The following is a 17,817-nucleotide window of genomic DNA, read 5'->3' as shown; positions in this document are numbered from 1 at the left end:
CAGTTTGTGTTAGTGGTGGAACGACCCAAAATTGCTCTGAAATCTCCCAAAACCAAAGTCAAACCTTTAGTGAGGGAATATAATTCATTGAGCCAAGGCACAGCGCCATCTGCCAGAGAGGGAAGCTTTTCAACCAGTGTGGTAAGATCACCAAATGAGAAAGGCTTATATTTGTAGCCTTGTGACGTAACAAGCAAAGGCATGACATGGTCAGACTGGCCTGTAGAATCCTCCAACGGAGCCTTCAGATGACCCGATAAATTAGACAGATTTGTTGCCAGATTGTCCATATCACATTGCTGCCCATCAGCCAAAAGAAGGCTATCCAAATCAGGAGTGTTAGTTGGAAGAGAACCCGGTAACAGTGTGACCGCTCTGGCCGATCCAACCTTTGAAGGTGTAGCAGCATGTATAACGGAAGGGGAGACATTCAAAGTTCCCCACTTTGCAGTGCCCATGTTCACATCCAGAACTGGAAATAAACCTACAGAAAATAGATTTCTATCGGTGTATGGCGCCGGAAGCACACCATCAAAGAGGCCAGAAATTAGATTAGCCTGCAAACGGTGCACCTCCTGTCGGTCCAAAATCCACAGATTGTGTGTGTTGAAATTCCCAGTAGTCAATCCCCGTTTAAATAAATAGTCCGTACCTTGCCAGCTGACCAGAAGCCTAGCCCATGTCTGCCTGTTTCGTTCAGCCCTTTCTAATGTCCTCGACGCTGCTCTCCTAGAGGAGAAACTAGCTTTGTCCTTTTCCAACTGTGCTGCACTTTTATCCACGTCTGCCTGTCTCAGACCGACACTCAAAATCAGACCCAAAGGCATTTCAGTGTGTAAAACTTCACTCTGACCATGGACCGCATTTTCCAGCATAAGTTTTAATTCATCTGGCTTCATCTTAGCAAAGTCCTCACCTAACTGTTGAGTCAATATATCGATCAAACCAGTGATTTGTTCTTGCAAAGTTTTCCACGGACCTGAACCATAGGAACTGCCAATTGTGTCTCCTTGTAATGGACTCTCCATTTCATGACCTGAATCTGAACCACAACACAAAAGAATAAGAGAAGAAAAAATGCAAATCACACATGTTCCAAACGCAGTTTCTCAGGCACGCACAAACAGACACACAATCAGCAAAATACACACAGAACCGCACCTCTGCTCCAGATCAGAGAAAGAACAAGCAGATACAGGCACAAACACAGAGAAAGCGAAAGAGAGAGAGAGACCGGGCCGTCTCTCAGTGAAAAACAAAAACCGTAATATCCAGCCACATTCAAAAACAATTAACAGTAAACACACAAAAAGATTAGTGAGATGCACAAAATAACAAAACAGCAAACGTACACAACAAAAGAAATCCCTACGGACACCGGTGTCAGAAAATAAAATAAATATGTGGGCCTCACTCCCTGTCCTTTCGTAACGCTACTCGTCACAGGTGGATTTCACACCGAATTTAGTTCCAGTCCTTTGCGAGTCGAGTGCAGAACTCGAGGGGGACTGACCCTTCAATTTAACGTACGCTTCGAACCACAACCCCAAACACAACGAAGCAGTACAATCTGTGCCAGATCCGAATAACACTCAGCCAAGAACATGTCCCTTCAGAGAGGATCAAACTCTCAGGCTGATACAAGCCTGTTCCTACAATAACCGCACCAATCCATGAGAGCTACAGGCCCAGCCTGATCCAGAAGCTGCGCCTCGACAACTGGGGGTTAGGCCAACAATCACAGTGGTACAAAATAAAAGTCCTATATGCTAAGATCCAATAAAAAGAAAAATTACACAATCGTTTCTCTGCAATTAAACCAAAGATCCAGTGGAAGCCACAAACCAGCGCGTCAAAGAGAAATCAAAGTCACATCAGGAGACGCACCTGTATCATGGTCCAACATGGAGCTCAAAGTCACTCACTGCGGTCCCAGCTCCAATCACACAGCACTGTTCAGAACCGGACGAGTCCCCAATTATTAAGAGAGGAAAAATTATTCTGAAACTTTAAAAACCTTTTGACTCGTTATATCCTCTCTATGCCCGGATTCAGAAAATGCTGTGTGCAAGGACTGAGATCACACAGAGATGACAGCGTCACAATAATCAGCATTTATTCAAGACAGATGAACACTATCACCAGAAAAGCACATCACAAAACATCAGAAACCTCAGAGCACAAACAACACATGAATTTACTTGAGAAAAGGAAAAAGACAAACAGACAGCAAAGACGTCTTTGGAGAATTGCAAGCGCAAATCTGATTTGTTACTTTGTGTGGAAAGTTTTATCTCCCTTTCTTTAATTTATTCAAATAAGGCGTATCTTTGCTCATCCAACCAAGACCTGTCTCTGACCCTCTCTCTACAGCCATTTGCTCCCATTGTCTAAGGAGAGCTTCTCCAAACTCCTGCTGGTTTATGGCTTTCACAGATCAGTGTGAAAAGCTGGAACTTCCTACTGATTGTTTCCCAGACAGACAAAGGGCAGATCAGAGATCTTGGCAAACAATCTGCCTTAACTACAGGTAAAATAAAGATCAATAGGCCAGAATAAGTTATACATTTTAAAACTATAGTTAGGCTATTTCAATCAAGTCGTGTTAAATTTCAAAACTAGCTTATTTTAAATATATTTTCTTAACAACGGAAACCGAAATCCCGATCTTACACAAGGGTCTTGCACCCACACTGGACAACAATCATTTCCCTGGTGGAGGGTGGACCTGCTGGAGTCCTACATCCTCACTTCCATCTCTGTAACCAACAGAGGAGACTGCTGCTCAGAAAACATTAACGGAGCAGAGATTCATGTTGGCAACTCTTTACAAGACCATGGTACATCAAACCCAATGTGAGTGAAACATTAATGTTGATTATATATATGTTGTCACTCTGGAGATTGCAATATCTATTTCAGGTCTGATAATATCTATGATAGGATGATTCCTACCAACCATTCGTGTTTAACTAGCTAGTGTGACTAGTTGAAACCTAAATTTACTTTCTCAAAATAGAAAAAATATTAGTTTTCTCCACTTTCTCTGTTTTAGGGTTGCTGTCATTTCTCGCATCCCACTTGGAAGGACTCTGAAAATAACTTTTAGCAGTCATGTGGAGGGCCGCTATGTGACTGTGCTGCAGCCTGGTTTAAACAAGGTGCTTACACTCTGTGAGGTGGAGGTCTACGGTTACCTTGCTCCAACTGGTGAGACCTGGATATGTCACTAGCATTTCATTCTGTGGTATTATTATTTCAGCCATGCTAAGATTAGAGGGTTGCCTTACAAATGTCCAAAGTGAAAACAAATAATCCATAAAGACACAGATACAATACAATAAAATAACTGGTTAAATAGAATCATATAGTTTAACAAAAAGAAAACAAAAGTTGTTGATGTCAGTGTTTTATATTTATCCAAGAATTAGAATGAAAATTGTTTCATGACTAGATACTTATGTTGCTATTTATCACCTTAAAGAAGTTCATTTTCTTCTTAATCTTGTTATAGTGACATGAATGCCTTTGAGATGATCAGTGACTTAGACCTTCAATAAAAAAATTAAAAAATGTGAAGGAGGATGTACTGTATGTATTTTCCAGTCAAAATGAACCATCCTATAAGCATAATCAAATAACTATGTTACGTTCAGTTGTTATGTAAAAGTGTATTTAAACAAATTTGACAGCTTGAAAACTTCCCTTCAATATGCTGAATTTAAAGTAAAACAAAACTCCATCCTATTGATAGATCTGTCCTGCTGCAATGTGCCTTCAGAGCTAAATGTCTAAAACTTGATTTTATATTGCTAAGACAAATAAAATTCATATCTTATAAACTTCTCAAAATCATAAGATTTATACCTTGGTTCCAGTGTAATGAGTAAAAAACTGCAAATACATAGAGAATTCAGGGAAGTGAGAGATTATTATTAGGACTCCCTGCATATGTGATAATATAAAAGCGAGCTGTATATTGGTGGTGACATTCTAAAATGTTATTTTGCAGGAGAGAATGTGGCATTTTATGGGAAAGCTACTCAGTCATCATTGCATGGTACAGCCATTGCATACAATGCTATTGATGGGAATCGTGCTGGTCACTGGGAGAAGGCTTCTTGTACCCTTACAAAATATGAATTCAATCCCTGGTGGCGTCTGGACCTGGGAAGAACCCATAAAGTGTTCTCTATCAACATATCCAACCGTGTAGAATATCACAATCGAATTAATGGAGCTGAAATCCGTATTGGAGATTCACTAGACAACAACGGAAACAACAATCCCAGGTACTGTAAAGTGTTCTTAAAGAGAGCAAAGAGAGGACATGTCTATTTGTGCAAAACTCAAATGATCACTGAACCAAAAACAATTTGTGTTTCTAACAGGTGTGCTGTGATCTCAACCATCGCTCCAGGTTTTACTGAAACCTTTCAATGTAACGGGATGGATGGCCGATACATCAATGTAGTCATACCTGGAAGAACTGAGCATCTCAGTCTGTGTGAGGTGGAAGTGTATGGCTCTAGACTGGATTAAGTCTGAAGATACTAAAACATGTTTCCAACAGCCAGACTTTGGACTAAGATATGGAATGAAACAGAACAAACTGTAATATAAGGAACAACAGCAAATATTCAGCTGAACAATTGGATTTTTGCTTTCTCTCCATCTTCTAAATATTAGAGCAATTCAGACTTTATAAAGTCTAGTGACAGACTTTATAGGGATGCTGATTTCATTGGCATGGGCCGAAACTGTCAAAGTACCAAAGCTGTTTAAATTACCCTTGTGTCAAACTTGATTAGTCAGCAAACTGACCTGACCTCATCTCACCCAGTAAAACATATCAGCTATATAGGTTGATGAGCTGTAAGTTATATGTATGTTTTTTGTAATGCTGAATTTCCAAAATAGCTTCTCGTTTCGTGGTTTCAAATTAAACTTTAAAGTTGGATTTAAATTATTTGCATCTAAAGTTTGAATTTAATTTTTTTTTTCTTTTATGCAAAGCTGTCATGTTTGTACTTTGTTTTCTGTTTGTTTCTCCTTTAATGTCCAAAATGAAATTGTGTTGATCATTTGGATTTTTAATTGTTTCTTTGTTGTGATTTACTCAACAAATAATTAAACTTTTGTTTGAAGCAAAAGAGCAACAGCAGTTTCTCACTTCAGTTTGTGCATATTTATGTCTCTTCTGAAACAAAAGATTTACAAAATAGCTGAAGTTCTTTCAGACTAAATGAAGATGGACGTAAGCTTTCAAGTAAAGGCAAGGAGTTCTTTATCTGATTTTGAACGTCCTGTTGGCAACAATAATTTAAACCTGCTAATCATAAACCAGCTCGTCAAAGAAAATAAAACTCATCTCATTCCAAGGTAAAAAAATAAAGTCATAAAGTGTGTATCATTAATCCAAACACCACATCTTAAGATAAGATGCCCACATAAATATGCCTTACAAACAGCAGCATGTTGTTCACTTCAACATTTATTCCACAAGGCAAGGTTTGTGCATGTTGGGTGATCTGTTGTTTCTGCATGTGCTGTGCATTGACATGATTGTATAACTTCCCTGGATTTTTGGTTACTGATTTGCTAAGTAACATTTATTTTGTTTACTCTATGCAGCGTAAGAAGCAACCATGAAAAACCTTTCAGCTCTACTTCTGCTGCTTCTCCAGGGAACGGTGCTGGCTCGAACATATAGTATGTTTCATCATCTCTGTGTGTAACAAAATTGTTCAAAATATTTGGAAAAACACAGAGAAGATTAACAGTTCTGAAAGATTTAAATTGATCCCAATTATTAATTAGAGAACGTTAAAGAATCATAATTAAACCATTTTTTATTTACAGGTCTGTAAAAGTTCTGCTTTTCTGCTGAAATATTTCAGGCCATTTAAGACATTTTAATATAGAACAAAGGTAAGTACATCAAAATGCAGTTTTCAAACAATGTTTGTGTTTATTAATTAAAAAAGTGGTTCATTGCAGTTTTACTAGCAACACAATAAACAGAGATCTCAAAAAGCAACACCTTTACATGGATCTAAAGAAATGCAAGGACACACAAGAAGCAAATCATAAAATAAAAGTGGAAAAGAAATAACATCCCACCAACAACAAAAAAAAGATGATTGTGTGTTTGTTTGGCAGCATTTCACTTCCTTAGGTACTGAATACTTAACTGATGGAACCATGGTGTTCCTCAAAGATTAAACAATTTTGCTCAACAATTTTCTTTATTCACAGAAAATGTTGCATTGCATGGAAAAGCCACCCAGTCTCACCGGATAGAGCATCCTCTTTCATCTGCCTACAATGCCATTGATGGAAACCGTCAGGCTGACCAACTTGCAGGATCATGCACTCACACTATTGCAATGACCAATCCCTGGTGGAGAGTGGACCTGCTGGATTCCTACATTGTCACTTCAATGTCCGTCACCAACAGAAGAGACTGCTGTTCGGAACGACTGAACGGAGCAGAGATTCACATTGGCAATTCTTTACTCGACAACGGTGCTGCAAACACAGTGTGAGTTATTTTTACTGGTTGAAAGGTTGTTGGGAGAACTCCTGACAGGAAGAACAGGGAGGTCATGTTCTGTGGCTGTCGGTTGTAAAAGGCAGGTGTCCTGGGCTTAGTTTCTTGTCAGGGCAGTACATTTTTGTATAATTTCTTTACTTTAATCAAAACCCCTTCTATTAACATAATGATGAAATTCATATGTATTTCATGAAGCTTTGTCATGCATAGGTTTCTGCACACAGTTCACTGTGAGACAATATTTTATTCTCTCTCGTATCACCTTTTCATATGTAGGATTGAATAGAGATCTTTGTAAATATTTATTGCTACCTGGTTTGTGAATTTAGAACAGAAAAGGCATCAGATACTGGTTAAAATTTGGTTAAAATACATAAAAAGTAAAAGAAAAAAAGGATTTGTAAGCAAAATCAAAACTACAATGAACTCTGAACATTTTAGTAGTTTCCCTTGTTAATACTTTGAGGGTTTTAGACCAACTTAAAAGTCCATTAATTATGTGGTGAAGAAAAGATCAACACTTAATTTGTAATCTCTATTCTTAAATGCTCAATCTTTATTTTGATGTAAGGTAGCTGATACTCTTGTGACAATCATGATTAGTTTTATAGATAGGAATACATTTATCTGAAGTGATGAAACGATTTAGAACGTGATGCTGAAACGTCAGTGATTATTATTATGAACCAAATCCTAATGTTCCTTTAACATTCTGTTTTAGGGTTGCTGCCATTTCTCATATCCCAGCAGGAAGGACTTTAACCATTACATTTACCAGACATGTGGAAGGCCGTTATGTGACTGTTGTGCTTCCAGGTTTAAACAGAATGCTTACACTCTGTGAGGTGGAGGTTTATGGATACCGCGCTCCAACTGGTGAGGCCTATGCTGCTACTGGGTTTTACATATTCACTATAAAGTACTTCAATTACATTATATGCTTTATCTTACTTTACTGTATTAGGCTTGATTCCAGAGATGTTCAAAATGCAGTGAAATGCTTTTGTCATGCTAAGAGTGAGTGTATAGCAAGAAAATAGCTCATATACATTTAGACTGTAAATGAATTTCTCATTGGTATGGAAAACAGACATAAAACATCAAACTGTTTTTAAATGTGGTTGGAACCTAGAAAGACATTCTAAGGCTCAATTAGAGCTGGAGATATAACATTGCATCATGCCAGATGAAGTTTATACATAACATTTTCTTCAAATCCTATTAAAATTAATTCACATATGACATAGGATAACAGCACATACATGTGTGGGATGCTATGTAATATAAAAGTTCAGGATTGATAAAAAACAAACTTTGGAAGACAAGGTAAGGAACTGCTTTAATTTTGGGTCCTAACATAAAAAACAGGTTAACAGAGGAAAACTATGAGAACTGACATTTATTTTTATTTTATTGGGGTTTTTTTTGTTTGTTTTTGTTGGGTTTTTTTGCATTAGGGAATGTGGCAATTTATGGAAAAGCCTCACAGTCAACGGTTTATCCCGGAGCCATCGCCTACTATGCTATTGATGGGAACCGTGCAGCACTGTGGAGCCAGAGTTCCTGCAGTGCCACAAATAATGACTTTAACCCCTGGTGGAGACTGGACCTGGGCAGCACCCACAGAGTGTTCAGTATTAACATAACCAATCGGGTAGAATATCCCACTCGAATTAATGGAGCTGAAATTCGTATTGGAGATTCACTTGATAACAATGGAAATAACAATCCCAGGTAGTTTACAGTTCTCTTTGAAAATAAAATATTACAGGAAAATATGTTTTCTACCAATTCACTTTGTGCCATTTTTTGTTCAAGTAAATACTGAAAAAAAATGCTTTTTTCCTCTGACAGGTGTGCTGTGATCTCAACCATCTCTCCAGGTTCTACTGAAACCTATCAGTGCAACGGCATGGATGGTCGATACATCAACGTTTTCATACCTGGAAGAAATGAGTATCTCACACTGTGTGAGGTGGAAGTGTACGCATCCCAACTGGATTAAACTAAAGATTCTATGACAGGGATGTCATTTCATTTATAAGAGTCTCCACAATATAAATTATGCAGTTGTCATACTTAATTATAGTTAGAGTCAAAGCTTAGAAAATTGTGACCACAAGATGGCAGAAAATCCTCACAATGAATTAAGTGTCAAAGCTCTCCTTCAGACATTTATTCACATCACAAAGGGTGAGCTTTCAAGAGTTTTATAACTGTGTTTACAATATTAAATTAATTTGTATCTCATGCTGAAGCTTGTGTTTAAAAATGAAACAATAAATGGCTTTTTACTTAAAGCACTGAAAGCAGATACTTTCTTTTTTACTATGCAGCCTGGAGTCTTACAAGATTGTCTGATTGTTTGACTTGATAATCTGCATTTTGAGATAATGTATCATCATGAATGACATCTGCAATAAATTTAAAGATCTGCCGTAATATTTTCAAGTGAAATAATTTTAAGATATTAAAATCAACAACAATTGACCACCGAGTTGGTTATTGTTTTGGATTTCTCCTTTTCCCCAAATGTATTCACTGTTTATCACTTACTATACAATTATTTGCAAAGACAGCTACATCAGTCTCAGCTACGATCTTTAATTCTCCTCAGACGTAAATAAAGTCTGGCTGCTCATGGAATTTATCCTATCAGGTTTACACCTGTGTCTGCAAGGGATTTTGGTTTCAAATTGGGAAATAAGTGTAGTTTTTCTTGATCTTTTCAAACTATAAGAATGTTTGCAAAACAATTAAATTAAAAAAATGTAAATGCAGAAAGCATCTGAAGTTATCTAGTTATGCATCTACAAGACAAATAATTGGCAAAAACCATTTATCAATATCCAAACCTACTGACTGTGTCATACCTTACAATGATGCAGTACTTCTTAAATTATTACAAATAACACATCTTTATACTGGAATTAATATAAATTCTAAAGTTTTCTAAGACAATGTGAAGGTGTTTTGAAACAATACCAAAACTGGAACTGGACTTATTCCCACATACACACAAACAGCAGAAGAATAAAAATCCATGCATGTTTGTAGCAAAACATCTAACTAAAACTTCCTAGCAAGAAAATTAAACTCAAAGTTCATCTCATCAACTCCTTCCTCAAAATCCAATATGGCTGCTGACAGTTTGAAACACTGCAGTTGCAATAGTTAACGGTTGGTTAACCTGAAGGAAGTTCAAGTGTCTAGTGTTGGTCCAGATCCAACAAACTTCAGAGATGCCAGCATTTGCTCTTTATTCATTTTCTCTAGAGGTTCTTTACATGCTCTTCAGTTCCCTCTGAGTACTATTGGTTTGAAGTAAAACTAATGTACATAAAGGACTTACATTTTTGGTTGTTAAAGCTTACTGGATATACATTATTGCTAATATATTTCATATTTACCATGTTAGTGCTTAATCCTGTTGCAATTGTGCTTTTTTTATGGACCAGTCCATTATGAAGTTGACTGAAAGTAATCTTAGTGTTAATGGTGCACATGTTAATGTGTATCTCTTCTACACAGGAGGCTCTAAATCAAATGAAAGATGAAATTCTCAGGATGAAAGCAGGATGAAATCAGAGGCATGCAAAAATTAAAAGGCCTAATAGCTCACAGAGTTATTGAAGATAATCATCATATTAGCGACTAAATGGAGCATTCCTATTGAAAAAAGCTTAATCAGCAACAGCTAAAAGTTTTTTTTTTGTTACCACCCTGGTTGGTGGACTTTTACATCTCCAGATCAGAATCTTAGCAGTCATCCTGTATTCCTCTCATGGGTTGTGTTCCTCTGTCTCCTTGATGAAAACTCTTTCATCTGAGTGATTTTTCCACTTAAGATTGTTGACACCACTTACATTTCCAACCAGCCTTTGCTTCATCTGGAATAAAGAAAAGTTTATTTTTTTCAATAAAGTTTATATTGACTGAAACAAAGTGTACCTGCACTAGATACGTGAATATCTGGAAGACTTACTTGCTCCAAGATGCTGTTTCGCACTGCAGGGTCATTCAGATCCAAATTTGAGTCCTGCAGGCTGAGCCTCAGTTTTATGAACTGCAGTTTGGTTTGTACTAAAATCAAAATAAATCCAAATTATTTGCTATACACTGCTTCCTTATTTTGCACATTTTACAATAGGTTTGTATTGGTTAAAAATGTTTACTTACTGCATTTGCAGAGGAAAGGATGAACTTCTGTGCAGTTTCTGTCTCCCCATTTTCCAGCTTCAGTCTTCAGCATTGCAACACAATTTTGATGAAATTCTGTATTTACCAATTGGGATTCCCTCCAGTACCGTAGTGAGGAGTCAGTCAGGTCTGACCAGTCGTACGGGTCTCTGAAGAGACCAACAAATACTGCTGTTCCATTGGCTACTTCCTGGACTGCGGTGTATTCTGCGTCATTCCTCAAGCTGACCAGGTCTGTGTAGTTTTTTCTGCAGAAATCTCGAGCGGCGGTCCATTTCATTAAATTTGGATTAAAGATGTACTGAGCTGCTCCTTGTTTTGTTCCTGAAATGAGACATTTTACAATGTTTTGTATTTATTACAACAAAAACAACAGGTGAGATGATATCCAATGTGGCTGCTATGCTGATAGAAGGAATTTCAAACTTGCAGAATAAACAGTTTTTTGTTTTTTTTTTGTGGTTTACATCACATTAAACTACTGTATTAGAAGATAATGTACAACATCTGTAAGAAAACATGTTTTTTGGGGGTTTTTTTCACTCTAGAAGACATAAAATGAAAACATCCAAAGTTATTGGAACTACATTAAGCAATGACTCTTCTAGCCTTGGGGCTAATAAAGCATATCAGTGTAAACTTAAACAAATTTTCTCAACTCAAAATGTAATTGTGTGCAAAATTTACAAATAATATCAACTTCCAGATGCTGACATTCATAACAGGCTCATTTAGTTTTTTTTATATGGAGAACTCATGCATGTGTGGTTTTCGTTACATGTTATTAGGATCAAAATGCAAAATACTTACTATCGTAGCAGACTGAATGTCTATTTTCAAGACAGGAGAGTGTAGAAAGGTTTCCATTACTGAAAGTAGCACAGTTATCAGCACTTAAAGGCATTCTCCACTTTATATAATTTCTTTCTCCATCCTCGTAGAAGTATTTGTCTGCCAGAGACCAATGCCACTTTAGCTCCTTTCCTCTATGCAACCCAATCCAGACGGCATCACTGTAGTCACTTCCAAAACTTTGAAGAGCCATTTCCATCTCCTTCATGTCTTCGATTGTGGCCAGATCAATGCATGTTTCCCTGCAGTAACTCTGTGCATCGGTCCAGGTTTTTGGAGTGTGGAATAAGACATATTGATGCTGATGCACACAGAGACAGAGATAACTCAGTCCTGTAGATGAAAAGTTAGAAGTGTAAAAAGCAGCAAGGATTAGTCGGAAATGTTCTTGTCCAAGACGATTATGATTCTTTTGTGTCACTTAGCACAGATGTATAAGACTAACCTGCAAGTATTATAAGACATGTGACATTTCCCATGGCTGTAATGAAGTGAATAGGAAGAGAGAAGATTGATTAATTTATAGGAAAACTTCACATAATTCCTCAACAGTGGTCTATAAACTAGATGGAGAGATAGCATTGTAATGAGCGGTTTAGGATTTTACTTTGTTTGCATTTATTTTGAAATAAATACAACTACAAATGTGCATCAAAATTGTCTATTGTCTTAACTGATGAAAAATGTATGATAAATATTGAGAATTAGAAAGCTTCTTACCTTAATTTTTCTGAGTCCAGTGTTCAAGGAAAATAGTGGCTATAAATTAACCGTTGAACAGTTAATCATTTGTTACTTTAGCAGCACAGAGTGTGCTTAATGTGTGTGGTGCATGCTTTGGTAGTCGGGACTTTCCTTATCTTCCTGTGTATGGAAAACCATATGAAAATTAGAGAAGATCACATGTTTACTGTCATATGGTGTGGTTGTTGGTGGTGAGGAGAGACGCAGGTAGACCCAGGATGTAGATGAAAAATTGTGATTTATTGATGAAAATAGCAGCACGGCAGAGCGGAAACACAGAGGCTCAGCACTGGTAGCAACTGAATTTAACAAAGACTGACAAGACGAGCTAATGCCGACACAGGACTTCACAGTTCTACTGTGCCGGCAGACTAACTTTCATAGACAGTAGCACAAACAGGTGGGCTTAAATACACAGGGAGGGTAATCAAGGAATGTGACACACCTAGGAAGCAATCAACGGGGAAGACGCAGAAACAGAGACTCAGGACAGAAACTGAACACAGAAAAAACTCAAAATAAATACACAGAAACACGGATCATGAAATTTTCACCAAAAAGGCAGACAGTTTTAGATTAATCTCAGAAATTTTCTGGAAAAAGGAAGAATTTTTTGAGTTTGAAAAGCAAAATTTTTCTTACTTAGTTATACATATTTAGTAATCACGGCCAGCCCAAGCCTCCATGGGGCCCTAAGCAAAATGTGGTTTTGGGGCCCTCTAGTTCTGCTAACAGTGTGGACTGGCTGCAATGAGGACTCCAATCATTAGATCATTCACACACCTACTGTAAACTTAATGCATCTCTGGCAGTGCTGTTTATATTATATACATGTATTATAGGATACATTTATTAGCCAACTGATTTATCGACCAGCTGTTTTCCTTAATTTTGGTAGATCATGATCGGCTGATACTTACATGTGAAGCCCATCTTTTCCCCTAATCTTATCTTCATCAGCAAAGGTTTAAAGATCAGCCTCTGTCCTCTTCTGCTCTGCAGTGAGAGGTTTGACTGACAGACCAGCCCACCAGATCAGGTCTGCAAGTTTACAGTTAACAATATTCAACCCACTGTTACCAACTTAGTGACTTTCTTGCTATATTTAGACAAAAAAATTCATATCAATCAAAATCAAAATAGGCAGGTCAGGTTTTTTAAAGATCGGCAACCAGGGATCGGCCAGAAAACTGCAATCGGTGCAGCCCTACACACATTTTCATCACATTCTTTGATTAAATAATTTTCTCTTATGCGTTACTCCTACAACTAAAAATGTAATTTATACCAGGTGAGTCTTTCTCCCCTGAGAATGTGGACCGGTACCAATACTGGACTGATTCTGTGCCTTCAAATGATTTTAACTAAAGTTTCACATAAACCGATGTAAAAAAACATGTTTGTTTTAGCCACAAAAGGATTATGCTCAGCAGCAAACAACATATCAATGTAGCAGCTATGTAGCCTGACGTAAAAGCATTTTGCTAGTCAAACATTGAGAAGTTTTATTGTTATTAAAACGGTGTCAAACACGGCGTTTTGAAGCCAAAATACCTCAGAAATATACAGAGCCAAGCAGGAGAATCAACTCATTTAAAGTTTAAACTCAGTTTCACACAAACACAAAGGCGCTAGAATAGTTTGGCTGTTGAACTGGACCGTTTCAGTTTGCTATCAAGCTAATTTTCTATTAGCAGCTTCACTAATCTTTTACATTACAAAGGCACATTAAAACAAACCTTTATCTTGGCTTTATTCTATTTTTCCTTTTTTCTCCCTCCCTGAAGGATAAGTCCTTTTTTGAGACATTGTTTTGCTTACTTAACTTCTGACCGGAGCTTTGGACGTTGGGATGCTCAATGCGCGGCAGCTCATATTACCGGCGAAGCGTGCGGTACCTACCGCGACCACCAGGGGTCCCCAAGAGCAATTAATTTTTTTTCTTTTTATCAATAAAATTATAATTTCTACATACATCATCAAAGATATATTATTGTAAAAACAAATCACTTTATAGTGAAATTGTGAGTTTTTGATATTATGACATAGAAATCATTACAAAAAAAATCAGCTCTACTGAGGGGGCCTTTTAGTAGCATTGGGGCCCTAAGCGGCTGCTTAGTTTGCTTTGCCTTGGGCCGGCCCTGTTAGTAATACACCATCACAAATTTCCAACAAGAAAATAAATAAAGAGCTAAAAGGAGATCAAGAGAATACATAAAAGAAGAATGCATAAATATAAGCTTGATCCAAAATAAGAATAAAACTGCAACATGAAAAAGAAACCTTAAATCAGGGCATTTAATTCTATAGTTTGTTGCATAAAACAATGGCTGTAGTGATGTCTGTAACTCAGTTATTCAGAAGTGTTTTAGAAAAGAAGGGGCTGTTGATTTATGCAGACAAGGAGAGTCTGATCAAAATAAAATAAAACAGTTTAAAAGGACATGTAGGTAATTTTTGCAGCTGCTGGTATCTAACAGAGTTAACAGAAAAGACCAGAAATCTAAAACCTGTTTCATTTTAAATATCTCTTTGTGCATCACACAACCACTTATACTTTCTCACAAAACCTGCTTATATAGTCAAAATGCTATTCATTTCTGCTGTGGTTTGAAGCTTACCGTAATTCACCCTTGCAGTATTAGAGAAAACATTTGGCTTAAATGGGGTTATTTTTCTTTTTGCAATGACTGTTTCCAGAGAACATGTCAAACAAGGCTAATCAGTAACTAAACACTGCAAAGTATTTGTCTACGCAAATCTTTGTTAGAATTTAAAACACAAGTCCAGGCAAATGCAAACTTTATTCTAATTGTCTTGTGAACACAGATAAGGTTCTTGTAAAAACAAGAGAGCAACACAAGCGAGCATTGATTCTCAAGTGCAGCTTCATTCAGCAGAATCATAAGAGTTTTAGAGAACTATCTGTGTCGTTTTAGCAAGAGAAGCTGAAGATGAACATGGCTATTACTAAAGAGTGACAGGATCAGCTGGGCAAAATACAGTTTCATAAAAATCACACACATTCCCAGTGTGTGTGATCCCAGTGCAAAGTATCTTCTTAAATAACATTTTAAAGCATTTGTCTTTAATTTGTTTTTGAACTCTGTTTAGTTGCAGACATGTGCTGTTGAAATGTTTTAAAAATATTTCTGAACTTTTAGTACCAGCTCAGAACTTTGCCCTTATTCTTACAGCCAAGACAATCTGGGACAACATAAATAAACACTGCTTGGAATTTTCAGTATTGCTCAATAACTAAATGCACCTCATTTAAAAGCAACTGTTGACTCCTTTAACTGTAGTACTAAAGTGTTTTGGGCTAATTTGCAGATATTTAAAAATTTATTTGTAATGAGGTGAATAAAAAAGTAAAGTTCAACAATGTATTGCATGTTTCAAGTTCTCCTAATATGAGTACATGACCTGCTTGACTTGTAATTTGTTCTATGAACAATCTTATTGAATGATTTATTAGTCAGCCACTTCTAAAAAACAACCGCTTCACCTTCTCCTCACTCCAGATATTTGAGGCTTTGTAGAGAATATATTATGTTGACAGAAGCAGAGTTCTTCATATTTATTCCTTAAATTGATGAGGAAAAAAAACTGGTGGACTTTTCAGAAATTGTTTCCCATCCACAATTAAGAAAGGAGTTAACCACACAAAATAAAACGATAAACGCTTTGTTTGTATAAAGATTTAAAATGTTTTTCTTTTAAGACTAACAAATCACAATGGTTACATGAATGTTGATCTGTAATGGTACTCAGACTGACTTCATAATGAAGTCAGTCATTATGAAGTCAGTAATATTAGAGATATATCTTTAATATATAATTTATATTAAAGAAATATAAATTATACTAACAAATAACTTAGCATCCTCATGTCAAGGTCTTACTTTAATCATTTCTCATCAACACTGGAATTCTTACAAACTCCTGTAACAGATGTTTCCCCTGAACAACTGATTAATGTTGTTGGATCCAAAATTTGAAACATTTCCGTTTTGCAGCTAAGGGGTAAACCATTGTTACAGACCATAGCTTGTAAGAACTTTTAAATTGAGTATTAGTATGTCAAAGCAATATTTTTCGATTTATTTACAACTATATTTCCGATGTCTATTTTAAGTTCCAACAGAATTAATGGAAGTTGTTCCTTTTAAAATAGTTTATAAACATGTTTTTTTTTTTTTTAACAATAATCATATTACTCTTCTGTTCTGAGGATGATTAGTGTTTTTAAAAGATCCACACTCAGATTCACAATGAATTTGAAAGTGTCCTGAACCTTGGTTAATATTTTCCTGTTGGCAGTAATGACCGTTTTTATTTAGGAAGCATAACTCTGTGTTTTACTATGTCTACTTAAAGTTTAACTAACCCATGATCTGTTTAAACAAAGATGGCAAAGTAAATAACTGAATCCAGTGACAATAGGACTTTGTGAGCTGAAGCTTACTGAGAATTGTAGGAGTTGACTTCTCTTTGAGATGTGATTGGACAACATGTGAGTTTTACCTGATATAAAAAGATGAGTGAAGGACTTAGCAAACGCTCAAAGGCAAATCCCTCACCTCAAACAGCAAACTCACCAAAGAATCGAGGTAATTTCTCAGTTCTCATACATTATTCTAACCAAAAATTCTCACAAATAGGACACTATTTACTATAATATAGCATGACATGTTATAAAATAGTTATACTAACTATCCTAAGTCCCAACTTTTCTCTCCTGTTTTTGTCAGAATCATGAGGTATAATGTATTATTTCATTTGCTGCTCCTCCTGCCAATGTGCTCAGCTTACACTTACCGTAAGTAGCATGTGAAAGTATTTGTGTAAATTTAGAATACTGGATAAATATCTTAAGCAAAACAACCAATATTGGGATTAATTTATTCTTCATTGAATTTCTCTCTTCATTTCAGAAAATGTGGCTTTACGCGGGAAAGCTACACAGTCTTCTCAGTACAAAGGGGATCCGTGGAATGCATTTGTAGGTGCTTCCAATGCCATTGATGGAAACCTAAATGCTGACCTTACAAAGGGATCTTGCACCCACACTGATACTGAAAACAACCCCTGGTGGAGAGTGGACCTGCTGGACTCATACATAGTCACCCAGGTCGTCATCACCAACAGAGGAGACTGCTGCGCAGAGCAACTCAATGGTGTGGAGGTTCGCATCGGAAACTCTTTACGACAAGATGGCACTGCAAACCCACTGTGAGTGATTAGGTCATGACTACAGTATGAAACAAGGAAGGCTCAATGCTGCTCAGATTTGAATTTTTTTCATTTCTGCACCTCCCCTTAAACAGAAACATACTTGGTATCCTAAAAACATCAGACTCTTGGCTACAAGCTGATAAAAAACATCTGAGCATTTGTCCAAGGGCTAAAAGACCCTTTTCAGAAACCTTCATCAAAGACATTGTAGGGAGCTCTGGTAG

At 36.7% G+C, this 17,817-nt stretch overlaps 2 protein-coding genes across 2 annotated transcripts; one reads left to right on the top strand and one right to left on the bottom strand.

The window, feature by feature from the left end:
* Positions 1-2,784: 2,784 nt before the first annotated feature.
* Positions 2,785-17,594, top strand: LOC103477662 (uncharacterized). Its single transcript, XM_081597339.1, has 11 exons — positions 2,785-2,856; positions 3,056-3,210; positions 4,013-4,292; positions 4,392-4,532; positions 6,221-6,544; positions 7,278-7,432; positions 8,014-8,290; positions 8,411-8,537; positions 16,913-16,968; positions 17,110-17,177; positions 17,293-17,594. Coding segments are annotated over exons 1-11 (1,887 nt in total). The 5' UTR covers positions 2,785-2,854.
* Positions 9,395-14,227, bottom strand: LOC103477661 (secretory phospholipase A2 receptor-like). The gene is made up of 8 exons (XM_008430917.2): positions 14,092-14,227; positions 13,273-13,393; positions 12,329-12,472; positions 12,054-12,089; positions 11,567-11,941; positions 10,736-11,080; positions 10,542-10,639; positions 9,395-10,446 (listed from the first exon to the last, which is right to left on the bottom strand). Exons 4-8 carry the CDS (start codon positions 12,085-12,087, stop codon positions 10,339-10,341), a joined length of 960 nt encoding a protein of 319 aa, XP_008429139.2. The 5' UTR covers positions 12,088-12,089; positions 12,329-12,472; positions 13,273-13,393; positions 14,092-14,227; the 3' UTR covers positions 9,395-10,338.
* Positions 17,595-17,817: the final 223 nt, after the last annotated feature.

This window comes from Poecilia reticulata, chromosome 16, assembly GCF_904066995.2.
Source record: "Poecilia reticulata chromosome 16, P_reticulata-male-v2, whole genome shotgun sequence".
In the NCBI taxonomy this organism is placed as follows: domain Eukaryota; kingdom Metazoa; phylum Chordata; class Actinopteri; order Cyprinodontiformes; family Poeciliidae; genus Poecilia; species Poecilia reticulata.
Note: the sequence above shows the minus strand (reverse complement) of the source record. Positions and strands in the feature narration are given on the sequence as shown.